Consider the following 25084-nt stretch of genomic DNA (forward strand, 5'->3'; position numbering starts at 1 on the left):
AACCTTTCTTAAAACTCGTGCCGTCGCCAAGGAATGAGACTCCTAATGGCGGACGTAGGGGTAGGATTTATGTTAATATTTGCAAACAATAAAAGATCCAACATTAAATTCAAACACCAAATTATTAAACTTTCACCAATTTTGAACGCATAAATACTTACTCCTAAATAGAAAGTGTTAAAAAAATAATTTTCTTTTCACATATAATTATTTATCTTAATTAAAAATAGAGAAATTCCCCTTACCAAAAAAAACCGCGAGAAATTCAAAAAATAAGTACTCCATAACTGAAAACTTACCACTGTTTAATCCACCGGCGGTGATGCTCCGCCGTCAAAATCTCGCCGCGACGGAGGAACTCCGCGTTCCCTCCGATACAGGTTTCCTGCACGCCTCTTTTTTCCCGTTGAGTTATCTATCGTATTTAAACTTTGGAAAAGTTGACAGTAAGCATTGTTTATGGAGTAATTTCCCGATTTGAACTTTGGGAATAGGGTTTTTTTTGTTTGTAATTTGATTACCTGTTTTTTTGCTCAATTGAATTCTTCTGCCGGCTGATCCTTCACTAAGTCCAACAACGCCCTCCAATGGCGGATTTCACAATGTTGTGCTATACAAAGCTTCGGTCTTTTCTCAAATCATCCGTCACGTTTTTTCACAAACTCAATCACGCAATTGGAGGGTGATTCCTGCTGCAAACATGAAGTCCTCCGCCGCTTCTAATGCAGTGGACTCAAATCAGAGGGTAAACAACCTCTCAGCTTCCATTTAGTTTTGGCTTGTGGCTGTGGATTTATTGATTGAGTTATTGTATGGTTATATATGTATTGAATGATGTTTGCTTAGGCAATGATTATGAATGCTTATGGTGTGAAAATTGAATGAATGTGTGATGGAAAGTGTGATGGAAAGTATGTTTATGGGTGGCGTGGGGATGAGATCAACGGGTTCGAGGGATGCTGACAAATTACAGACCATAATGTTGCGTAGTAGTGTGGTTTTCGTATAGTATGTGAATAACTGAAAGTGCCTAATATGCGATGATGTATGTGGTTGATGTAGCTACTGAAATTATAGGTGAAGATGCTTATTTTCAGCTGTAATGAAGCGAATAAAGCCAGGATTTCGATGATGCCTTTTCAACTGATCTAATTTGGATTCTTTTCCTATACAGTGGTGATATTACCAGTATGAAAAGATCGGTGCCGTATATACGTGTAACACTTGCTTTATAGTCATATTTGCATTGCAATGGTATGAAATTATGGCTATTTCACACATAGGAAAGTCATTATGCTGTAATTAATAACCTGTGGCCTCTGTGATTTGGAGCCATAATGTTAAGTTAGGAATGAATTAAGAGTTTAATATGGTTATTTTGGCCATAGTTGGTATTGATGAAGCATTCTCCCTCAACACTGCAGGAAGCATATTATCGTGGTCGTGATGACCCATTCTTTCATGGGATGCGAAGAGGTGAAGCAGCACTAGTCAGGAAGGGCAGTGCAATTGACTTTCAAGGAAATTTAGTATCGAAGATCAGTTATAGATCAGCCTCAGATGTTGGAGATCATAAATCGAGAAATATTATTGATGCTATAACTGAAGAAGCTTATGATAGTCCTAAAAACTCACCTTTGGACATAGTTCTTGAACCTATTGGCAGGACACCATCGGGGAGGTGGTCAAAGACTTCCTCGCCGCTAGTAGTTACTCGGTCAGATGCGAATATCAACCTTGATGAACTGAACGAACCATTAGCAATTTCCAGTCCAGATTCCGCAGAAGGAAAGGAGTTAGCCATTCAAGTTAGCTCCACAAGGCCTTTGGTCGAAACATCATATCAAGTGACAAAGTGGCAAACAGATATTTCCAATGTTCCTCTTCCTCCATCTGCAGCATTGTTTTATCAAGGGCCTTCGCTGCTAAGGGGAGTTACTGTACCATGTGCAAGTATTCACAAGTTAAATGCGTACCTGAAGGCTAAGAGAGATGTCGTCAATGCTGGTGTTCCTGGGATGTTCCTACATGCTGTGACTGGGCCAGATGGTGCAGGTAATATCAGTTATAGTTGCTAGCAAAACCTTGAGGGGATGATTCATTTTTTAAATTGATAAGATAGAGGATTGAGTTTTTCCAATCGCCCTTTTTCAATGGGATATAAATCAAACCAAAATTAGCTCAAACGAGTAGTTATCAATGGCCATATGATATCTCAATCCTTCAAAGTAAACAAGGGATTATCCTAAACTTTTTTTTATCTATCTATACTGATTAGGTGCATTTTGTCAGATGTGGGATCAGTGGCTTCAACCATCATGTATGCTTTTCATGTTGACGAGACTATCAAAAGCAAGCATTTTTTCACCGTTCCTGTAATTAATATGAAGAGGGCCGACTTAGATACACATGTTAATGTTCAGTGGCTTCTTAATTCATGCCATATTGATCTGTCATCTTTAATTTTCATTGATGAGGTACTTATCAATTCAGTATTTGAAACCTAGAAACTAGCTCATTTCTGGTCTCCATGATGTCGTAATCCTCACTGGTTTCCTTCCTTCTATATGAAATTGTACAGATTGACCTGGCCTATTACGATCTATATGGGAGTCTCAAACTGGTTTTGGTCAGTTGTGATAAGATCCCATCTGAACAACAGGTAAAGAGTTTTTTATTCCTAGTTGCTGCCTTTACTACCAACCTCATCGAATGAAGATATTTTCTTGCTTATTGGAGCAGGCACTGAGAGATTCAATTGTTGAAGTGTTCCACTGTGAAAAGGTACAGTGATGGTTCCATCGTAATATGCTTAACATCTACCAACAAAATTTATTTGACATTATTCTATGCAGTCTGATGCATTTTCTTGGGTTCATACTGTCACTGAGCGAGAGGTATGTACAATACTAACTAGATTTACCTTTTGCTTCCATTCCTCTAATATATATAAGAAAATGGTTACAATCATCCTTTTTTCTCTTTTTTACTTTCATTTCAGGATGTGTCATGTTGTACTGTAATTGCTGAAAATTTTGCAACGACTTCCCCCGAGATATTGAGCGGGCAAGGATTCAGTAGACTTCTGGTACAAATTCACAAATTATTAGTTGCAGACTTCCATGTTATATATTCATGACACCGCAGCTATCGTGCTGGAATTATTCTAAAACAACTGGGACAATAAAGAAACACAATGGTGCATTTTGTTAGCCTCTTCATTTTATATAAATATAATTGAAACTGTGAATAAGTAACTCTCAACAAACAGATTTTCCAAGCCTTCCATGACTTCCATAAATGAAGTTTGTAGTCATGTTCCTCATGTTTCAACCTTGAATTTGTATCTTCAATTTTTAAACATTAATTTTGCTTGACATGAAAGACGTTTTATGATTTTATCAACTGAAATTCTGTATATCCTGCATTCTGGATTTGTTGGTTTTATCTCAGAATTTTCATAATATCTACTTGTCATTTATTTTCTCTAATTTGCAGTTAGCAGGCATCCTTATGGATACTGAAAATTTATCAAACCCATACTGTACCTCGAAAGATAAATACATGGCGACCTTGTTGATTAATGGAGCTGGTCGATTTGGATTCAACGGGCTTTACCAAATATGTGAGACAGATGACATTAACTTTGAATCAGTTTCTTGTTATGGACTCAACTTTGTTTTTTCTCTGTTTCAGTGAAACACACACCTCATGGTTCACATGATCTTAAAGTGGGGGATATATTACAGAAGGAATTCAAGAAATGGACCATATCAGGTTTTGCAAGCTGTATTTTCAGCTGCTGATTTCAATTCTACATATTCTTGTGTAGCTAATTTCTTTCAAAAAAATTGAAACTGGAAAGCCCGATTCATTTGTTTCCAAAATCACAAACTTGCATGGTATTGCAATCTGTTGAAACAGGTAAATCAGATACTATAAGTTCGAGGCTGGGACCCAATATCGGGATGAGTTCAATTGGGATGTCAGTTGCCCAACTGTTGTCTCATGATTCAGCTTCAGTCCAGGAAATCATACATTTTCAAAGTAATTATGACATCTATTTACTTGAATCTTGATTCATAAAATCTTTTACATGGAAATGTTGTTCTTTAGCTTTTTGCTCCGATTCATCGTCCCTGCATCACTGCATGCTGCCTTACTCTTCACAGCTGACACTCTTGTTCTGAACTGCAGAATTGGAGAAACTCAGCTTACTAATGGTTGTCTCTGGCTACTATGATCCTCAAAAGAGATTCAAGGTTTGAACAATTAATCATATGTGGTTCATAATTATGAATAGGTATACCGTATGCGTATGAAAACCTTCAACACCACATCATATCTAATTATTTTTCTTGATCATGTTATAATTAGAGGGAAATTCTGGTTTCTGCTGAATCTTCTGAGCTCATGAAGAATCTGCTCATGTTCTTGAATTCAAGTGAAGCCCAGCTTCCACTCAGACCTCTAAACCAATCAGGTCAGTTAGTTGCTCCTATCATTTGAGTCCCATGAACTATGCTGTTGTAGCTTCTGCAAGGATATCGAGCTAGATTGTTCGTACATGCAGGTCTACGGGGTGAGATGAGAGTGTTTGAGATCAACAAAGTCACCTCGAGGAGGACCATCGAACGCCTCCTGGAAGATTTTGCTTCCACCTCTCCTTAACAGAGTCCATTTCACAGTCTTTCCTGATTAAAATTTGAAATGTATACATATATGTGTGCATCTTGATTAGTTTACCAGCTTGAAATAATGATGTGAAACTTGAATTCTTGAGCTTAAGATTGAGTTTGTTTTAGTGGTCAGATCATGAGACTGCTGAAAATGGAAGGGGAAGAAATTTACCTTTACATCATGTTGATTATTTGTTTTTCGGTGCGAAGACAATAGAAGCAACTTTGTATAATAATAATTATAGTAATACTAATAATTATGATTCACAATTTTAATTATTTTATTCAGATTTTCTTAGTAGGTTGATAACACAAAAATGACAATAATAAATATCAACGTAATAGTAATAAACATTATTATTGCTTTATTTTTATTAATATTTTTATAATTATGAATAATTCAGAATTTTAAATTATTTTCTTAATTAATTATTGATTTATACTAATAGTCATTATCATTAAGATTCAAAATTTTAACAATCATACTAAAATTATCTACATACGTTAATAATAATAAATAATATTATAATTAAGTTGATTTATAATTTTAAAATGATATTAAAACTTTCTTAATTGGTTATTAATTTATAACATAATACTAATATGAATAATCATTTACAATCGTGTAAATAATAAAAAAAAATACTGTAATAATTATTTAGAATATTAAAATTGGAAAACGAATATATGCCAAAAAAGGGAGAATAAAATTCCTAAAGAATTGCATTCTGATTACTTTCCTTACAAATACAAGAATTTCAAAGTTAAGAAATCAAATTATTTATTAAACAAGATCTTGGCACACAAATAGATCATTAAAGTAATAAATTTATACATTTTTACTTTATAGCAAGTCCAAATTATTTAATTTGTGACAAAATGAAGAGAGTGTTAATGGCGCAGAGCTTGAAATTGAGATGGCCACCTCATCACGTGCCGTCCACGTGGCCCAACCGTTTTCCGGTAACCCCGATTCCGAAGCTCTTCCTCTCTTCTCTCCCTTTGGAGCCGCGGAATTCTCGATTCCCCTCCGCTTTTCAAATCCCTCCGTCTCCATCCATTTCTCCTCCGATTCAACCTCCCATGGGAACCCCCGACAAATCCGCTCGTATTCCCGATGACGCCAGGAAGATCCTCGTCCGCATGGCGGCGGAGTGGCCCGACATCGTCGATCCGCAGGCGCTGCAGGTGCACCATCTCCAGGGAGCCATGACCAACGAGGTCTACCAGATCAAGTGGATTCGGAGCTCCTCCAGCCCCGAGGAGCCGCCGCCGAGGTCGAAGAAGGTGCTGGTGAGGATCTACGGTGCTGGAGTGGATGTGTTTTTTGATCGAGATAGTGAGATACGCACGTTTGAGTTCGTGTCGAAGCAGGGGCAGGGGCCGAGGCTTCTCGGCCGGTTCGCGAATGGCCGTGTTGAGGAGTTCATTCGCGCTCGGGTAATTAATCGCATCTGATTTTTGTTTGCTTATGTTCTGTAATTGAAGATGTTTGGATTTTGGTAGCTTTTTATGATGGAGAGGATGATCGAAATTGATGTGTCTTCGTGCTGTTTCAATGGATTTAGTAGCTGTAGTTAATTGATCAAATTGGGGAAGGAAATGATTGATCTCGTTAGATGTTTAATTTCAATCAGAAATTCTGAATTTAGTACCTGTTTATGCTGGAGATGCTGATCAAACTTGATGAGTCTTCGTTCTGTTTTAATGAATTTTGTATTTGTAGTTTAATCAATGGAATTCCCAAAGCGAATAAATGTTTGAATTTTGGTAGCTGTTTATGCTGGAGAGGCTGATCAAACTTGATGAGTTTTTATGCTGTTTCACTGAATTTAGTAGCTGTAGTTAATTAATCAAATTGGGGAAGGAAATGAATGATCTCTTTAGAGATGTTTAATTTCAATCAGAAATTTGAATTTAGTAGCTGTTTATGCTGAAGAGTCCGATGAAAGTTGCCAAGTCTTCATGCTAAATTGATAGAATTGCCAAAGCAAATAACTGTTTCAATTTTGGTAGCTGTTTATGCTGAAATGGCTGATGAAAGTTGTCAAGTCTTTGTGCCGTATTTTGATTAATTTAGTATCTGTAGTTTAATTGATTGAATTGCCAAAGCAAATGAACAATCTCTTTTGATATTTAGTTTCACTTGGAAATATTTTGTTTATAATAGAAATTTTTTTAACATATTGTGTTTGATTGCTGGATTTCCAGACACTCTCTGCTGCTGATTTGCGTGATCCTGAAATATCTGGTATAATAGCTTCTAAAATGAAGGAATTTCATGGCCTAAATATGCCTGGTTCTAAGAATGTTGTCCTCTGGGATAGACTGCGGTGCGTCCTTTTCTCTCCAATAATTTCGTTCTATGCGTAGACTGTAAAGAGTGATATTTCATGGAAACTCGCATTTTCTGATTGTGAGGCTATGTTCTTACATGAGGTTTGGTGCCATAATATTTCAGAAAATGGGTTAAGGAAGCCAAACGTGTTTCTTCGCCTCAAGAAGCCAAGGAGTTTCGCTTAGAAGACGTGGAAGCTGAAATATTGGCTCTGGAGAAGAAACTTCATACCAATGACGGCATAGGGTTCTGCCACAATGATTTGCAATATGGTAACGTAATGATGGATGAAGAAACCAAATCAATAACCATAATTGTGAGTTTTAAGCTGTGATCTTTATGCACGATTAGTTGAATGCTTAAATTCCCTACTGTAACTATGTAAATTCCATAATTTATAGGAAGATATGAGAATGAAATAGAGTTAGTAATAGGAAGATATTGATGTTCAGAACCTTGTAGGATAACTAGATTAAGCTTTTAATCAGCTGTAGGTTCGTTGACGGTTGTGCTGCCCTTCTGATCTTTTCTATACATGACTATTGTGGTTGAGTGACTTATACGACAGTGATGGGCTTACAGAAACTGTAGTGGACTTTGCTTGACTAAGATTTTCATACAGTAAAAACTGATCTTAGGTAGCTATTGTTTTATTTGATCCAGTAGTTCAGGCGTAGCTCTACCTCTGTTATTTCACCACCTGCGCGGTTACAAACTAGAGGCAGCATGATCCTTAACTACATTCCCTGGTAGCTTGACCCTAGCTACATTAGTACAATTTACAGTACGCGGATATTGGATCGGATTTCTAAGTTGTTACTATATTTTATCACCTACTAAAATGGAGGGGTGAGATGAACATATGACTTTGTGATCAGGTCAATGGTCCTTTGATTTCGCAGGTACCTTCTTCTGATCACGGTTATCTTTTGTTGGTCTACAGGATTACGAATATGCAAGCTACAACCCTATCGCCTTTGACATTGCCAATCATTTTTGTGAGATGGCTGCTAACTATCATACCGAAACCCCCCATGTCTTGGACTACAGTAAATACCCAGGTAGTGGATGTGCTCTTCGCTTCGAATAGAGTTTCTTCCTTCTCATCCTCCTTTAATAAAATGGGAACTAAAATTCTACTTTTTCTTACCCAGGTGCGCAGGAGCGTGAAAGATTCTTGCAGGTCTATCTGGCTGCTTCAGGTTGTTACTTTATTTAATTTCCATAATATTTTCTGTTAGTTCTTTAGGAGGCTCAACTTCTGTAAGACGAGTTAAGGAAAGGCGTGACTGCGGATAATTATATTACTTCCACTTCTTCCTTTGGTTTCTTTCTATAGAATATTATTCGTTTGTTTTTGCATATCGTTGAAGTGCCAGAACTTTCTGCAGGAAAAAAACCTAGCAACTCGGAGGTGAAGCAATTAGCGCAGGAAGTGGAGAAGTACACTCTCGCTAGCCATCTTGTTTGGGCGTTATGGGGATTAATCTCGGTAATTTTCACCAACCTCGTATTGTCTTTCACGAGGTAGAAAAACTCACGATATATACCCAGCGTTCTCACTGTTTGTGTTTTGGGGTTATGATCACAGGAGCATGTCAACGATATCGATTTCGATTATGTAGAGTATGCAAGGCAAAGATTTATTGCTTACTGGGCAAAGAAATGTCAAGTGCTTAAAGCTTCATAATTGGAGAGGAAATTGTTAGATACCCAATAAAAAGATATACCATAGTCGTCTATGTGTAGTGTTTTAGTAAATTTTTGAAATGCTTTAGAACTGTGAATTTGCATTTACTAGTAGTTAGTCTAATTCAAATTGATCTTTGGCTTTTTGTAAAGATATTTGTTTTCTTCTTTTTGTATAGAATTCCATTCCAATGAATTTGTGTATTTCCCAATTTTGTATGGTGCAATTAAATAATTAGGAGTTTAGTTGTAAATACACGAACTTTTAATATTTTCTTGTTTTGTCCCATGCCAATAATTGTGATCAAATTAGAGTTATATGGATTGCACATGACATATTATCATTCACATGGAAAAACCATAGATGGCCTAACTTGTGTATAAATACATAAACTTTCGATATTTTATAATATTTCACAACTTTGAATTTATTTTGAATCTAAATGAATGAACTTCAAAATTTCGTGATATTCCCATCGACAATAATTTCGATCAAATTATTTTTTTGCGAATTGCTTCAGTTTATCTATCTCTTTTCTAAATTGTACTTATTGATTTAATGTTTTATGGATAACAAATCTTTTGTAAATTACACTAGATTATGTCTAATGTTTCAATGAAATGACTAGTTTTATGAGATAGTACTAGTTTTTTTCCTTTCAAATTGCATATGATTATGTGCTTTTTATTATCCATCGTAAAAGAATTATGATTTGTGTGCTCATACACAGATTAAATGCAATCACACAAGTCTTCTAAAAATATTAGAATACGACTTAATCTGAAACTCATCTCTCTATTAAGACACATGTGTATGTTATACTCATACGGGAAATACATATGCTTGTAATGCTCAAAACCAGACAAATTCGAAGTTATAGGAAAACTCTACAAAATCTCAAAAGTTTGTATATTTACAAATAAATTACCATGCTTTACCGAAAATGAATTCGTTTTTGCCAAGTTGGGTACACCATACACCTCTCAACTTAAATTTAGATAAAATTATATTTTTATACAAAATAAATAAACAAGACTCAAAATTCATGTATTTAATTTAATTTTTAAAAAAATTCATATATTTAATTTAAAAAATTAAAAAAATCTATATATTAATGCATAAATATCCCTTAAATCAATACGAATTCTTCATTCTTGAAATTAGATTTGATGTTTAGCGGGAGTGTCAGTTACTAGTTTGTAAGTTAGTTAAAACATAACTATAAATAAACCCCTCTCTTCTCATCTCTCCCTTACTGAAATTCTTGAAATCAATCTCAAAAATGGCAATTTCCCTCTCCCTCACTCTCCTCCTCTTGGCCGCTCTCGCCGCCGCCGAATCCCTCTCCCCATCCCAACCCCCCTCCCCACCTCCCACCGCCGCCGCCGCCGCCGAATCCCTCTCCCCATCCCAACCCCCCTCCCCACCTCCCACCGCCGCCGCCGCCGCCGAATCCCTCTCCCCATCCCAACCCCCCTCCCCACCTCCCACCGCCGCCGCCGCCGAATCCCTCTCCCCATCCCAACCCCCCTCCCCACCTCCCACCGCCGCCGCCGAATCCCTCTCCCCATCCCAATCCCTCTCCCCACCTCCCACCGCCGCCGCAAATTCCCCCTCTCCGCCGCCATCTCCGGCGCCGGAGATCCAAGACAGCCACCTGAAGAACATCCTGGACGCGCTGGTGGGGACGGGCGACTACGGCGGGTGGGCCAGCCTCCTCTCCTCCGCCAACCCCTCCTCCCTCCCCATCACCGCCACCCTCTTCGTCCCCTCGAACGCGGCCATCTCGGGGCTCCTCGCCTCCTCCCCGGCCCGCCTCGACCCGCTCCTCGTCCCGTACCACATCGTCCCCCAGCGCCTCACCTTCTCCGACCTCCAGGATCTCCCCAACCGCACCCGCCTCCCCACCCTCCTCCCCTCCAATTTCATCGTCGTCACCGACGCTTCTCCGGCGAGGCTCGCCGTCGACGGATCGGAGATCACGCAGGGCGACATCTTCCTCAATCCGGCCTTCGCGGTGCACGGGGTGGATAGGGTGCTGAATTACTCGGTTTTCGGTGGGCCCCTCCAGCCCGAAAGCGAGGGGGCGAGTCTTTTCAGGAGGAAGAGGCTGAGGCCGCTGGGAGTGCCGCCGGCCGCTGCCGCGGTGGGGTCCGGCGGCGCGGGGAGATCTTGCGGTGGGATTCATTTTCTTGTTTTTTGTGTGTTGTTTCTTTGAGATTTTTTTCACGCACTGAATGTGTGTTTTTGGTGGTGATGGTTTTGTAAGTTTTGCTGTGATTTGAATGAATTTGATCGCCACATTTCACATTTTCTTGATTTTGTCAAGTTCTTAGATGTAATATCTTATCAAGATCAGCAATTTTTCATTTTCTTTAATTCAAAGAATTGGATCGACCAAGTTCACATTTTCTTGAATTGTTATGTTTTTTTAAGATGTATTGTCAAAGATCAGCAGATTTTCATCATGCGATCTTAATTCAAATAGAGGGATGGATATAGAGAGAGATTACAATAGTTAGGGCCAAAAATGAAGCGTTATATAATTTATACAAAAAACACATTTTGTAACAATGATACAATTGACACGTTACTTGCATTAGAGCATTAGCGGTGGGCACCCTAACCCGCCCTATGCACCGCCACGCCAACATTTTATCCTCCTACCCCTCTACCTACAATGGGGCGCCCTAAAGGCCGCCCTATAGGTTTCACTATTATTTTGTTAATTAATTTAAATGTTTTCAAATATATCAATGCAAAATAATTAAAAATACCACGATTAATTAAAAATGGCAAATCCTACATTGATTAAAAAAAAGTTTTACATGAGTTAGAAATGAAAAAAAAGTTGACTACTTTACAAAAGTCCCAACTTGAGGCGCAACTCATCGATCATCCCCTGGAGGTATTCGGCTTTGGCTGGGTCCTGACATTGCATGAGGGCGTTGTGCGTGTCCAACAACGTCCTCCGGTTGGCGGCCGCTGCCAACTCCGCATAGGCACGTACCGCCGGGGTCGGGATCGGGATCGGCGATGGGGGGCGGCCGCGGCTTGCGAGGAGGATGTCGCCTTCGTCGGGAAGACACCGGTGTGCCGGAACTCTCCTCCTCCCCGTACATCGTCCGATTGAGGTCCAACGGATATGCGCTGCTTTCGCTGCTTGTGTAAGCACCGGCTTCGGTGGTCCTCGTCCTCTTTGGCATAGCCGATGGCAGAATCCCGCCCTGGAACTTCTGTTTGTCCTTCAAGAGCGCCCAGATGTTGAAATGCTTGAAGTCGCCGTGCATTGACTAGTACGACAACAGCGCTCTATCGCGCACATCGCTCAAGCTCTCGCTGCTTCCCTGCTCCCTCGAGCACTTCTCGTACTCCGCCGAGAACAGGTTGACTTGCTTCTTCATCTGATCATCAGTGCTTGCGGAGCTGCTCCCTACGGCGCTTGTACGCGCTCGGCGGCTTCGCCTCATTGTAGCGCTCGGCGATGCGTACTGAATTCGGGATCGTACTGCGTGTTGGAGTCGAACGGCTGATATTCGTCAGGGTTTGTACCCGGCCAACGTGCACCACCCCCAAACATCGGATTATTCGGACTTGGTTATTCACCTGAATCAATTTTATAGTGTAATTTGAGTGTGGAAAAGTGAATGGAAATGTTACAAATGAAGGTGGGGTAGGAGGTATTTATATAAATAAATTTTTTGAAATTAAAAAAAAACGTGTTGCATCGCCCGCGCCATCGTCAGCGTCGCCCACCGTGGGCGGACGATGCATCGGGCATCGTCCGCACACCCACAGTGGGCGGACGATGGCGCGCCCGATGCATCGGGCAGCCTTTCATCCGCCCCATTGCGGACAGAGAGAAATGAAAATAACTACTACGTACAAATGATCAAATTCACCATTGATATTGTAAGTGACAAAATTGAAATTAAAAAAAACATAGTTTGCAAAAGTGTAAAAGTATTTCAAGTAAATTAAAACCTTAGTCCAAAGACCTATAATGCAATTTATTTTTATGAGGTATTGCAAATATTCACCAAATATAGGCAAAATCAATTCATAAATGGAAACCATAGCATTACACATAAACTAACTTTGTCTTTTCAACTATATTTCATGACATTAAGTTACAGTAGATTACATATCTTGGGTAGCATAACAGCAACAAGAGAAACAAAATGACAAACAAAACTTTTACAAAATGGCAAAAATAAAAAATAAAAATAAAACGCCAAGCTTCTCTTAATCCTATACAAACAATGCTAGATAATGCATATATCACTACAGCCAGAAAATATGCACATCATATCTCAACCCTTGAAGCAGACAAGGATCAAAAATAGCCATTCACAACAGAAGATCAGGACAGGTTGTGAATCTGTCTTGTTTCCATTGCATTCCTAAGTTGTCACACCAACAACCACATTGTTCACCTGTGATGATAAATCAAAATCAGTTTGCGCTCAAGACGAATCGAAAGAGTGGCTAGTGTCGAGCAACTCACCAGCTTGCCGCTTTCATCAACAGTCATGGGATTATGCACCACCACCGTTTGATTATGAGACTGGGATGGTGCCTGCAACAGAAGAAGAAAGTAATTATTGGCGTGCGGAAAATATGATTTTCTTACCGGTGGGGAGTGCGAGGAGAAACTAACTAACCAAGTAAGTAGGTGGTGGTGATGCAGATGTTGCGATCCCTCCATTTCTATGAACAGGAATAGGGACCCTTGTGTCGCCATTCTACATGTGAGGAGATATATCATTATATTAATATACATTTTGTAGCATGATTCAAGACCACCTTATTATTTGCAGTATCATGGAGTACTTGTGAACCATACGAAGTGCAAGCGGGTATGGTAACGTGTTATACACAAAAGAAACTCATATACACTGAGGAAAAGAATGACATTGCCTAATGATATATCCTAATCACTTTCCTCATCGGCATTTCCTCAAAGCATACACACTTACAGAAGATGGGGAAAGAAGGGGCTCCTCGTTACCCAGTATATTCCTTCTCACATTCTTTGCGTTGATTCTATTAGTGAATGTCTAATAAATAATCGTAAAACATTTGGCAATATCAAATCATAAGTCATTACCACTACCGGATAGTAAGAAACCTATGGGGTTCAAGTATTCTACCATTTCTTGTATGTTTTCCTAGATTGCACAGTAGTTAAGCTTGTGATTAACAAAATATGCCAGAATGTATCCAAAGAACAGAGAGATAGCATATTTCCTCTTTTCAAGCTAAGTCTTTGGCAAAGGCTACTAGCAGAAAACTGGTTTCATCAGTCCTATTTGCATTACCTTTTTTTAATTCAAAGGTGCGTGTGAGTGAGAGTGAACACAAGAGTGAAAGCACAGCACTAACATTAACATTTGTTATGAAATGGCAAACTGCACATTTAACTGATGGAGCTCCAGCTGGATACATGAGCATGGTGTGGCAGTTTCCACAGTTGACATGAGCAATATTATTAGAAGCTGGTGGAGGTGCCTGTGGTGCTGCTGGCGCTGCAAATTGATCATTGAGCAACAATCAGATGAAGATGACAAATAAATGCCAAGGATCCAAAGCACTACTGAAAATGGTTTGAGGAAGATATGTTAAAAGGATCAAGCCCCATATACAGTCATGATCCATCAAATTCATACCAGGTACGAGGTTCACAGTGTGGCAGCAAGAGCATCTAACACTGGCAGCCCCTCGAGCATGCATAAGTAATGTACGGCAGCCTCCACATATTAGTTGAGCCATTTCCATCCCTGCATATAGAAATAAAACATTAGTAAAATTGTAAGTAATTAATTGCATAGAGACATAATAGGAGGCCCATGGAATCAAAGAAACAAGTTTGCTTTCAGTTACAAAAAAAGAAATAACAAGCGCCTCAATATATGCCTTCTCTCTAAGTGACAGGAAATTACTGCCACAGTTCCAATATTCGTAAATTTTATATCACCTAGGAGATGTTGGATATTGTATCCGGAAAGGAATTTCACTGGTAACTATCGTAAACGCCTCTATCATTTTCACTGCAAAAATGATAGAGGCGTTTACGATAGTTACTAGTGTGTGCACTCGACGATTAAGGTAAGAATATGAAAACCTAGCCTGGTTATAAGCATTCAGACAGGATAAAATAGTCTTTTGGCTGGAGATGGGAATTTTTTCTAATAACCAATTGCAAAATCCTTCTATATACCTCTTTTCTCAATCAAAGATACTCATGTAATGACATCGTCAACTACCTCAGAAGAATAAGACAATGTGGAAGGAATTCGCATGCCATCAACAAAACAAAATGACCTACAAAACTAAGAAGGTATGCAGGACGAATCCAGTAGATATAGGAAATAATTACCTAAATAACCAAAATATTAGCAATGTTGGCTCTAATTGGGTTCGATACCATTTGCAAAGTGATAATGCTCGTATATTGGGCAATGCAGTTATCGATAAACCAAAAAAATTTCTAATTGATATTAGAATAAGACCCACTCTTGAAGCTTAAGAGGAATAAGCAAACTACCACTGGAAAATTCAGCTGAAAAATATTGAGCACATGGAGGAAATTGCAATGAAATTCGAGCAGTACAGTGCATGAATGATGAGTTTTAAAAGATTTACCAGCAGGAGGCACAGCAGTGATCACATTGCATATTGCACAACAAACATTAGTAGCTCCTCTGGGGTAAAGAAGCACCGTTCTACACCCGGTGCAAACTATCTGGCTCTGCATATCTACAAAATCCATTACAAAAGGAAATTGTTAAGTACTCAACTTCCAAGCTTATCTAGAGTTTCAGATACAGGTTAATCGATTCAATTCCAGCTAAACAGCACAATTTAATTAAGAGTTGTAACATTCATCGAAAATCACAATAAGCTAACAGAAAACAGACTGAGAAAAATCATATTTTGTCGGTTGAAATCCACGAAACAATAAATTTGAAACAAAATCAATCTACATTACCACATATCATAAATCAATTTGACGTAAACATAAGGAACCTCAAAGGAAAGGAAAAGGAGCCAGATCGGAATCGCGAAATCGTGAACAATTTGATAATACGAAAATTGAATAAAAAACAGAACATCGAGCTATGACGTTGAATCTTACCAGCGAAGAATTGGATGAATTTCTATCACAATAGAGATATGATTACGCGGAATCGGTGAGAATCTGACTGTAGAAACCGAATAAACAAACGAATGCAGCTAGATCTTATGAGATTGGATTGGATTACACAGAATTTTGTTCTTCTCCAATCTCCGTTGAAAACTTTACAATAAGGGAAGCTGATTTTCTGATGAATTCCAAAGGAAGAAGAAGACTATAATAAAAATTATTTTCTCGGGTTTTTTATTTTTATTATTAATATTATCAATATAATAATATTAGTATTAGCATCATATGGTTATTTTCTAATAAATCAATGTATTAAAATAATATAAATAAGAGAATATCCACGACAGTAATATTGATTCTCGAGTTTAGTGATTTTGGATGGAACTGTAGCAAATTGGAGAGAACAGCACAGTACAGGACCCAGATCCGAAATGAAAAGGAGATTCCCGGGTCGGGATAAATATAAAGACAGATAACCCGAATAGCTCGATCCACCATAGGTGACTTCGGAAGCTCCAAACTTTTCGATCAGCGATGGCTTCCGATCCAGACAAATTGATGGCCAAAGCAGATAAAATGTGATTTATCCATCGCTATTATTTCTCTCATTGTTAATTTCTTAAATCTGTTCATCTAGTTATGAGTAATCTCAAAAATCGCCGTTTTTTTGGTGGAAATTTTTACCAATTTGCAGGACAAAACTCAGTTTGACGAGATGGAATGCTGATTGGAGGAATGCAACAGCTCTGTATGAACAGGCTGGTACGATTATGCTCAATTTTGATTTAATAAAAAATTTCAAGTGTGAGCTGAGGATTGAGAAGAATCAGCTAAGAAGTGATGTCTGAAGTAAAATTTTGCCATGGTTTTTGGATCGGAATAGATGAATTAATGGTGCTTAGTTATGTTATGGCAGGAAATGCTTACAGGCTTGCTAGAAAGTTTGAGCAAGCTAAGGAAGCGTTTGAAAAGGCTTCGAAGGGGCACGAGATGCAAGCTTCGTATGTTTATTCGATTTCGATCTATTTTTCTGCTGATGCACTGTTTGATTATGTGAAGTAGATTTGGAATTTGATCGGTTTTATTGGATGCTAATGATTGAGGTGGTCTTGATGGATGAACCAGGCCTTGGGATGCTGCAAAACATATGGAGACTGCTGGAGCTCTTGCAAAGGACGTAGGAAACTGGAACGAAGTGTCTGACTTCTATAGACGCGCGTCTGAGTTGTACATGGAGTGTGGAAGGGCACAACCTGCGTCTGATGCGCTTGCAAAAGGGGCTCGGTATGAATTTGTTTTGTATTTGAGATTCATTTAAATTCACTATTAGTTGTCCTGATTGCATAGATGGTTTTTTTGATCTGTTTAGGAAGTTATAAATTGGATACAGGATTGAGGTCTGGTTTGGTGATTAACTGCTTGAATTAATTGAAATTAACACTTTTTTTTTCTTTTATGGTAATTCTGTAACCTATTTCGTTGAATTATCTTTCCATTACCTCAATGATATCCTGATGGTTTCATGAACATGTTGTGTTTCTCTTAAAGTGCTTTAGAAGATGCGATGCCTGATGGAGCTATCCAGCTTTACACTGATGCTTGTACTGTTCTTGAAGAGGATGGGAAGGAGCAAATGGCGTTTGATCTCTATCGTGCTGCTACAAATGTTTATATCAAACTTGAGAAGTGAGCTCGCTACCCTATATTGATCATGGATGACTTAGAACTTGTTAGTTGTTTGAGTGTGCAATGTATAAACTAGTGGTCTATCAAACCTTTAGTTGCTTTGTTGGGAATTAGTGTCTTAACAGCCAGCTTACTCGAAGTGGGCATCATAAATATTACTAGTATGAGATTATTCATCATTTCATCTAGTAAAATTGTTCTGTTTATTCTTACCATTGTGTATGATAGTCTATGAAAAACGAAACTCATTTCCAGATGATGCCCTTTCACAGATCATGAAATGATATTTTTCTGATTTTCCTGCCAATAGGTACACGGACGCCGCAACTTTTCTTCTAAGATTAGCCCTAGCAGCTGACAAATGCAATGCTACACATAGCCAGTGCAAGGTGCAGAGTCTCCCACAGTCCCACTGTTTACTGTTTTCCTCCCTCTGTAAAAATGGAAACATAGACTTCATCCATTTTTAACAATGAATACACCCTCCGTCCTCGTTGAGAGGAGACAAGAACTTACTATAACTGCTTGAAATATATTGGACATTCTCTGTCAGTGGCTCCTATTGCCTGCCATGGTGTTGTGGTTTTACAATGAGTTTGAAAACTAATTCTCTGTATTGTCAAACTGAAACTTACGTCCTCTGTACTGATATAACCTGTTGTGATTTGTAGGCTTATCTTAGTGCAATTATTGTGTATCTATACGCACATGACTTCGAGCAAGCAGAGAAATGCTACAATGATTGTTGTCAGTAAGTTGACTTCCCTTTGCCTCCATATTTTGTTGGTTATCTTTGTGCTTTTGTTTGAAAAATATTGCTTCTTTGGCAGAGTTGATGCGTTCATGAATAGTGATCAGAATCGTGCTGCATCTCGACTTATGTCTGCATATACCGATGGCGATGTTGAGGAAATCAAACGTGCTGCTCAGTCAAATATCGTTTCCAACCTTGACCATGTAGTAAGTCTTTTGATCCATTCTCAACCTAATGTTGTTGCTTCATCATACCATCACAGATTCTCTTTTCACCTTTTCCTTCTTTAAACACCGCTTGGTGTCCAAGATGATACAAGATGACAATCTTGTTGCAGATCATCAAGATTGCAAGGAAACTGCCCACCGGAGATGTCTCTGGGTTCAAGAGGGGTGCTATTGAACCTGAGGATCCATTGGATGAAGACGATCTCACTTAAAAATCGTGCTACTGTAACGAAAACGAATTTGCTACAACATATCTCTAATAGATTTACCCACAGTTTACATCCCCCATTTCATGTCACTGTGATTTTCGCTGGAGAGTTTGCCGTGTGAATATATTTATTTTCCATTTTAAACACATCAGAGCTTATTCATGGCATTTTACTACTGTGGTTTTGTAATATTTCTATTTTAGTAATGTTTAATGAAAGCATGAAACTGTGGGGCAAAAAAATAGTGAAAGAGGTTGCTTCAAACTGATTCGAACGCTTCAACTTGATCCGGTTCGATTCTGGTTGATTTTGAGGATAGCATGAGTGAATCTATCCACATTCTTGGTTGTTCGTTTTCTCAAGATTAACTTGTCTCGATATTGAATTGACTTAGAGATTAAATTTTTTATAGAAGGTGAAAACCTAATTAATGAGTTAAAGAATACTTCTCTATGATGACATTATCCTGAGATTAAGTAGCAGATCCTATACACAAACGAACAACAACATTCAACTATTTATGCACATCAGAATTTACATGGTAACCAATCAAAAAAAATCAAAATGTTATTGAAAATTACATGAAATATCATCACCCCATAGTGAAAAAAATCAGCCAGCAGTATTATTGTATGAAATCTTGAGAATAACAGAGAGAGGAATGTTAACCACATGGCCTTGATTCCCAAACAACCCTATCCTCCCAAAGCTAGCCACTGAGCTGTTCATGGTGGCATTAATCAACACACTAAGCACCTGCTTCTCTCCTCCGCCGATCAAGAAGTGCGTCGGCGACACCTTCACCGAGGCCCCGTAAGGCGCGCTCCACCCGACGCTGTACGTCTCGTTTCCAGCCACATTGGTCACGACCCGCTGCACGGTCACGGACTGGTACAGCTTCGAGACGGTGATCGAGGGCAGGTTGAGGTCGGTGGCGTTCAGGGTTGGACCCCCGCAGCTTGCTCCCGTGTAGTTCAGGACCACCGGGGACGAGCCGTTGATGCCGCACAGGAACGACACGTAATCGTTGTAGCCTGCGTGATGCACTCGCTTGTTATAGTTTTTCAAAGGGTAGTTTAGTAATTTAGCGGACATAGGGCGAACGAGGGGAGTTACCGGAATCGAGAATGAGGCCGGGATCCAACGATCTGGTGGCATTGACGAATCCGCTCCCCATGTCGAAGGGAGTGGCCGGGGACTGGTTCACGTCCGGGTTAGTATAGGCGCGCTGCGCCATGATCGGCCCACCGTTGTTGTCGTTGAGGGAAGCCGTCGTCGAGAGGGCGGATCCGATCGCGGACGGGGAGAAAGAGGGGAACCTCTGCTTGATCAAGGCTGCAAGTCCAGCAATGTGTGGAGCTGCCATGCTTGTTCCAGACATCATTGCAAAGCTCTCACCTGCACAAGTCAAGAAAATGGTTAACATTTCAACGACGAAACACAACTTAATTGGTCACAGGTTCGAGTCACTAGGGCCACACGATACACAAAATCCGCTATTGAACAATTTTTAATGTACCTAGAAACTCGACCGAGTCCATGCCACCCGAGCTCCAAGCGGACCATATGAAGTTCCCAGGAGCAACGACGTTTGGTTTTAGCACGTCTGCGTCATCAAGAAAATTGTCTTCCGGATCCGGCCCTCTAGCCGAATAATACATAACCTTAGGAGCAGAGTGGCTGAAATTTGCTTTAATTCCACCGGAAACACTTGCTAATCCTCCAAACTTAACAATTTTCTTCAAACTATCATCTCTCTCCAACGAAGAATTGTAATAATGTAGCAAGATCTGCGATAATATGTAACGTATACGTGTTATGGAACGACCATTTTCGTACTAGGAAGTCGTAAAGCACACTCACTTTTGAATCGTCGGGAGATGGGATTATAATGCCGGGGATCTTCATTGGGACCGGGTTGAGCTGGAAGCCGATGACGTATGGATCCATGTAGAATACGACGCCAGCTGCATTGAGGTTATCTGCAGTTTCTAGAGCTTGTTTGATGGTGGAGAGGCCAAGAACGAACCGGATGGAGTAGCTGCAGATCAGAAGGTTCCCTTCGACAACACTCTGGTTGAAGTTCCCAGCATCTTGGCATTCGCTTACGTACAAGTCGTTCGCGGTTGCTGTTGTCGTGTTCAAGGCATGGATGGCCGACACCAAAGTGTACATTGCGTCTCCGTCCGTTCCAGCTAGAGAAAAGCAGATAAAAACGGAATCTTTTAGACGTGATCAATGATTAGTAGTAAATCAACAATTCGAATATTTGAGGCTTACGAGCAAGTCCAACTCCCGGGATTGTGATGTTGTTGCCGAGGACTATAGAGTTACTATAGCTCCGGTCGTGAGTTGCAGCACCAACGGTGAAGATCCATGGGCTAAAGGAGGAGATGCTCTTGGGAGACGGCCCCGTGTTTCCTGCTGCCTGCACGACGAAAATCCCAGCCTTGACAGCCGACAGCAAAGCCATGTCGATGGGATTAAAGAAAGTGGCAATGCCGGGTGGCCGCCTGTTTGGAGTTATCGACAAGCTTATTATGTCCACTCCGTCCTGTGCAGCCTACAAATGCAAACACACGAAAACGAAAATTGAATACGATATCAAACCAAGACTCGATTTTTATGAAGAATGGCTACATTTATATGAGATTCTTACTTGATCTATGGCAGCAACCACATCAGCAGCGAAGCCCCCGAAGCTTTTGTATAACGCCTTATAAACAGCAACACTGTTGTAACATATCAGAATCGGGTAAATGCATAACTCAACATACGAACAACGAGAACAAAGTCGAAGCAAGATTCTTACTGCGAACGAGGAGCCATTCCACTGGCATTCCCAAAGGTATGTCCAGCTACTACAACTGGAATTCCATGGTTTCCTGCTGCAATAGCAGCTGTGTGCCTGCAATAATTTACGTATAAACTATAACGATGCGTGCGAATAAAATTGATACAACTATGTAACAGAGAGAATGCTTACGTTCCATGGCCATCGCCATCGAATGGCGAAGCATAGTCCTGTGTGGCATTGAAAATCCCTCTGGTGATCGCGGAGGCAGCAAAATGTCGAGCCCCAACGAGCTTTCTGTTGCAGGATCCAGATGGAAAGTCGCGTGTGACCTCACAGATCCCCGAGAAATGCTGTGGGACAGGGTATGGCTTGTCGGGCGTGTCATCGGAAAAGCTAGGGTGTGTGGGATCAACCCCAGTGTCGATGAATCCAATAACAATCCCTTCTCCCGCTGTATCAAATCCACCTTCTTGCGCCCACGCTCCATCGGGAAGACCTAAAAACTGGGGTGTATGAGTAGTCGCAGTCCTGACCGAGAAATCCAATACGACATTCGACACCTCCCTCCTGATTGACAGCTTGTAAGCCTTCAAAAACATCACCAGTGAGCATAAGACACACACTTAGGCAACGAGACAGTGACAAAACTCGGGATCATGGAGACGAACCTGCTGTTCAGTGACAAGCACAGCAAATCCGTTGATCAAGTAACGGTAGCTGTAGAGCTTAAGATACTTTTCGCCCTTTAAGGCCCGTTTTAACAGAGAATCGTGCACGCGGTCTATGTACGGCTTGTGGCGCCTATTCGTCTTTGCTGTATTCCTGATTTCACCACAGTGCAAACACATTAACTACCATGATTTCATCATCAAGAACACAATAAATAAAGAGGAAATCCATATCCTAAATCACAATTCCACATTCAAAATCAATTGCATAACCTCATTTTCTTAGAAATAGGCTAATTCAGTAACTTTTACACACATGAATAACTTAATCCTTTCCCTAAATGACAGAATCATATGTATTTCAAGTGCAATAAAATCTCTAAAAGTCAAACTCACACACTATAAAAACCAAAACAAGAAACAGAACATCAAATGCTGGACTTTTGAGGGGATGAAACAGGTAAAAAAATCCAATCTTGAAAACAACAGAATGTATAAAAATTGTACCTTGGTTTATCAAATCTACTCATTCCCTCAGACCCATTGCCTCTAACATGATGCCCTTTCATAACTCTAAGCTCATCATAGAAATGAGAAGCTGGGGCTTGTTTGAGAGTGACAATATACACAGCAGTCACATTACCTTCATCACCCTGAGCAAAACTGCACCCCACAAACACACCCAAACACACCATTACACCCCAAAACCCAACTCCCCACCTTCCCTCCATTTGCATTGCAAAAAAAGCTTCCCTTTCTCAACAAACGCCCAAAATCACAAACAATGGGAAGGTACAGCGCTTTCTTCAAGAAGTACAACCTCCCATCTCCCCAAGATTCAATCTTTTACCACTTTCTTGAAATGCAGAGGTACACCCTTGCTCCAAGATGTACAAACTGACAACCCTCTTCCTTTTTTTTTAGAGGTGAAGAAAACAAAAAACAAAAAACAAAAAAACTCTCTTCCACTCACCTGTAAAGAGGGCAACTCCAGAAGAAAGAAACTAAATCAATAAACTCTCCAACATTTATTACTAAAATAATACTTGAAATTATAATAGACAAACACATATGTTAAGCACTTGTGTCTATGGACCTCTGTCAGTCTGTCTGTTCATAAATAAATAAAAAGTATTGTAAGCATTTAGTTACTTGCTTATCTTCTTTGACAAAAATGCAATTCTTTGATGTGAAAATAGAATTTGAAGGGTCATATGTATTCAAGCAAGAAAAGGACAGGAGTGAATCTGCAACTTTTCTTGGGGAATGTGCAGATGAACGATTTGTTGTTCGTGAAGGATGATAAGCAAAGCAGCCAAATTTTGCACAACCAAAATAAAGTTATATTAATAATTTGATGTATTAATTATATATTAAAATAATAAATATAAGTAAGTGGATGTTAAAAAGACTTCCTAGCCTTTAGGCCATCCACAATAGGAATAGTCCAGCAATAGTGCAGTCATAGCCTAGCCACAAACTCCTCCTGCCACAAACTCCTCCTGCCACATCATCAACACTAAAAATCCTCCTGACACATCATAAATAGCCCAGCCATAGCCTAGTCACATCATAAATAGTCCAGCCACATCAATAGCCACATCACTCAAAATTATATAAAACAAATAATTAACAATCACACAAAATACGCAATTTAATTTACGATACATATACGAGAAAATTCAATAATATTATTAAAATTTAAAAATTAAAAAAAATTACATAATTAACAAAAAAACTACTGCCGTGCAGTCCTTCGCGCTAGGCGGTGCACTAGGCGATCCGGACGTTGCAATAGCGCCTAGCAGATCGCCTAGCGCACCACCTAGCGCCACGGAACCGCCGAGCGCTAGGCGGTTTTTTTTCGCGAAAATCGCTGGGCAGCTGCAATAGACCGCCTAGCGCACCGCCTAGCGCCGGCGCTCGGCTAGGCAGTGCGCTAGGCGCTATTGTGGATGCTCTTAACCTCATTTTTTTATATATGAATTTTCTTTCTATTGTTTTTAAAATTTGAATTAAAGTATGCACTAATTACATTTATGGTTTCAAAACATTAAAAAAATTATACACAAATCATAAATATATGACCACAATATTATGCACTTTTCATGTACTATATATGCATCCATATATTTTAATTAAATGTATAAATAAACCTATTTATTTCAAATAAACTAGTTTTTTATTGTACAAAATTTGGTCACATAGATTTGTTGTTTGTTTTATAAGTAAACAAAATTATCAACGGAAATAAAAATTGGATCTTTTTCTTTTGCCGTTATTCGTTTCCTTTCCAACTGTTTATAGTTTGGTGTTTTATGATGTATGTTTTCTTCATTATTTCCCTATGATTTGTGAAGAATTTTTTTTACCTTCTAAATTCTTATCTTAAAGACACAATAGCTAAATTAGTAAAAAAATATTGACTTGAAGTGTTAAGTGAATAAATAATATGTATATGCTACATTTGTAATATTTTAAAATTTTGGGCTAAAAGTTAGTACATTGGAGTTCAAGTTTGAGTTATAATTGAAGAATAACCCAAAGCCAAATTTAATTTAATTTTATGATATGTAGTTGAATTGGTCGGTTGATATCAAGATCACAACTTCGGCTTAAAAATTTTCTTCACATGTGTGATTATTCTATTATGTACTCGTCTCATAATAGTTGTCACGCTTTTCTTTTAGTTCGTCAAACAAAAGATGTTACATTTTCTTTTTTTTTTGAAAAAGTTCTCTGTCATATTATTATAAATAAACTGTTTTCTTTTTCCACTTAACAAATAAAACAATATCTCCTAAAATCTCGTAGCATTATCTAAATATGACATCTATTAATTATTATGGGAGGAGGGGGGGGGGGGAATTAATTTATTGTTGGGTCATG

The 25084-nt window shown here is 39.3% G+C and overlaps 6 protein-coding genes across 6 annotated transcripts; 4 read left to right on the plus strand and 2 right to left on the minus strand.

Moving 5' to 3' along the window:
- Nucleotides 1-280: 280 nt before the first annotated feature.
- LOC121776192 (exopolyphosphatase PRUNE1-like) lies at nt 281-4958 on the plus strand. Its single transcript, XM_042173346.1, has 13 exons — nt 281-745; nt 1425-2055; nt 2293-2477; nt 2582-2662; nt 2743-2784; nt 2856-2897; nt 3002-3088; nt 3499-3625; nt 3697-3777; nt 3925-4047; nt 4198-4262; nt 4378-4483; nt 4574-4958. Exons 1-13 carry the CDS (start codon nt 701-703, stop codon nt 4669-4671), a joined length of 1713 nt encoding a protein of 570 aa, XP_042029280.1. The 5' UTR covers nt 281-700; the 3' UTR covers nt 4672-4958.
- Nucleotides 4959-5497: 539 nt separating this feature from the next.
- LOC121775802 (probable choline kinase 2) lies at nt 5498-8918 on the plus strand. Its single transcript, XM_042172867.1, has 7 exons — nt 5498-6119; nt 6891-7012; nt 7141-7333; nt 7961-8078; nt 8172-8219; nt 8409-8509; nt 8609-8918. The coding sequence occupies exons 1-7, from the start codon at nt 5559-5561 to the stop codon at nt 8705-8707; spliced, it is 1242 nt and encodes a 413-aa protein (XP_042028801.1). The 5' UTR covers nt 5498-5558; the 3' UTR covers nt 8708-8918.
- Nucleotides 8919-9989: 1071 nt separating this feature from the next.
- On the plus strand, nt 9990-10925 carry LOC121777851 (proline-rich protein 36-like). Its single transcript, XM_042175200.1, has one exon. The coding sequence runs from the start codon at nt 9990-9992 to the stop codon at nt 10923-10925; it is 936 nt and encodes a 311-aa protein (XP_042031134.1).
- Nucleotides 10926-12795: 1870 nt separating this feature from the next.
- On the minus strand, nt 12796-16078 carry LOC121775710 (protein LSD1-like). Its single transcript, XM_042172734.1, has 7 exons — nt 15846-16078; nt 15353-15466; nt 14377-14487; nt 14093-14235; nt 13372-13452; nt 13215-13286; nt 12796-13143 (listed from the first exon to the last, which is right to left on the minus strand). Exons 2-7 carry the CDS (start codon nt 15462-15464, stop codon nt 13111-13113), a joined length of 552 nt encoding a protein of 183 aa, XP_042028668.1. The 5' UTR covers nt 15465-15466; nt 15846-16078; the 3' UTR covers nt 12796-13110.
- Nucleotides 16079-16290: 212 nt separating this feature from the next.
- LOC121775825 (gamma-soluble NSF attachment protein-like) lies at nt 16291-18956 on the plus strand. The gene is made up of 9 exons (XM_042172890.1): nt 16291-16432; nt 16549-16616; nt 16771-16855; nt 16980-17138; nt 17403-17540; nt 17851-17929; nt 18212-18291; nt 18371-18500; nt 18632-18956. Exons 1-9 carry the CDS (start codon nt 16389-16391, stop codon nt 18731-18733), a joined length of 885 nt encoding a protein of 294 aa, XP_042028824.1. The 5' UTR covers nt 16291-16388; the 3' UTR covers nt 18734-18956.
- A 241-nt stretch (nt 18957-19197) lies between these two features.
- Nucleotides 19198-23493, minus strand: LOC121776530 (subtilisin-like protease SBT2.3). The gene is made up of 11 exons (XM_042173694.1): nt 23348-23493; nt 22703-23168; nt 22196-22349; nt 21717-22114; nt 21543-21638; nt 21390-21462; nt 21011-21293; nt 20594-20925; nt 20250-20520; nt 19847-20128; nt 19198-19764 (listed from the first exon to the last, which is right to left on the minus strand). The coding sequence occupies exons 2-11, from the start codon at nt 22930-22932 to the stop codon at nt 19343-19345; spliced, it is 2541 nt and encodes an 846-aa protein (XP_042029628.1). The 5' UTR covers nt 22933-23168; nt 23348-23493; the 3' UTR covers nt 19198-19342.
- Nucleotides 23494-25084: the final 1591 nt, after the last annotated feature.

Source organism: Salvia splendens, chromosome 18, assembly GCF_004379255.2.
Source record: "Salvia splendens isolate huo1 chromosome 18, SspV2, whole genome shotgun sequence".
In the NCBI taxonomy this organism is placed as follows: domain Eukaryota; kingdom Viridiplantae; phylum Streptophyta; class Magnoliopsida; order Lamiales; family Lamiaceae; genus Salvia; species Salvia splendens.

What these genes read in the sequence shown, in the direction of transcription:
- LOC121775825 (XM_042172890.1), top strand. Translation starts at nt 16,389, where the DNA reads ATGGCTTCCGATCCAGACAAATTGATGGCCAAAGCAGATAAAAT. An exon ending in ATGGCCAAAGCAGATAAAAT is followed by an intron (nt 16,433 to 16,548) that starts GTGATTTATCCA and finishes ACCAATTTGCAG; the next exon opens with GACAAAACTCAGTTTGACGA. An exon ending in GTTTATATCAAACTTGAGAA is followed by an intron (nt 17,541 to 17,850) that starts GTGAGCTCGCTA and finishes TCCTGCCAATAG; the next exon opens with GTACACGGACGCCGCAACTT.
- LOC121775710 (XM_042172734.1), bottom strand. Translation starts at nt 15,464, where the DNA reads ATGCAGAGCCAGATAGTTTGCACCGGGTGTAGAACGGTGCTTCTTTAC. An exon ending in CACTGCTGTGCCTCCTGCTG is followed by an intron (nt 14,488 to 15,352) that starts GTAAATCTTTTA and finishes TTCTATATGCAG; the next exon opens with GGATGGAAATGGCTCAACTA. An exon ending in TTGATGAAAGCGGCAAGCTG is followed by an intron (nt 13,144 to 13,214) that starts GTGAGTTGCTCG and finishes TTATCATCACAG; the next exon opens with GTGAACAATGTGGTTGTTGG.
- LOC121775802 (XM_042172867.1), top strand. Translation starts at nt 5,559, where the DNA reads ATGAAGAGAGTGTTAATGGCGCAGAGCTTGAAATTGAGATGGCCACCT. An exon ending in GGACTACAGTAAATACCCAG is followed by an intron (nt 8,079 to 8,171) that starts GTAGTGGATGTG and finishes TTTCTTACCCAG; the next exon opens with GTGCGCAGGAGCGTGAAAGA. An exon ending in CGTTATGGGGATTAATCTCG is followed by an intron (nt 8,510 to 8,608) that starts GTAATTTTCACC and finishes TTATGATCACAG; the next exon opens with GAGCATGTCAACGATATCGA.
- LOC121776192 (XM_042173346.1), top strand. Translation starts at nt 701, where the DNA reads ATGAAGTCCTCCGCCGCTTCTAATGCAGTGGACTCAAATCAGAGG. An exon ending in CAGTGGACTCAAATCAGAGG is followed by an intron (nt 746 to 1,424) that starts GTAAACAACCTC and finishes TCAACACTGCAG; the next exon opens with GAAGCATATTATCGTGGTCG. An exon ending in ATACTGTCACTGAGCGAGAG is followed by an intron (nt 2,898 to 3,001) that starts GTATGTACAATA and finishes CTTTCATTTCAG; the next exon opens with GATGTGTCATGTTGTACTGT.
- LOC121776530 (XM_042173694.1), bottom strand. Translation starts at nt 22,932, where the DNA reads ATGCAAATGGAGGGAAGGTGGGGAGTTGGGTTTTGGGGTGTAATGGTG. An exon ending in AGTAGATTTGATAAACCAAG is followed by an intron (nt 22,350 to 22,702) that starts GTACAATTTTTA and finishes TGGTGAAATCAG; the next exon opens with GAATACAGCAAAGACGAATA. An exon ending in CATCTCCCGACGATTCAAAA is followed by an intron (nt 20,521 to 20,593) that starts GTGAGTGTGCTT and finishes ATATTATCGCAG; the next exon opens with ATCTTGCTACATTATTACAA.
- LOC121777851 (XM_042175200.1), top strand. Translation starts at nt 9,990, where the DNA reads ATGGCAATTTCCCTCTCCCTCACTCTCCTCCTCTTGGCCGCTCTCGCC.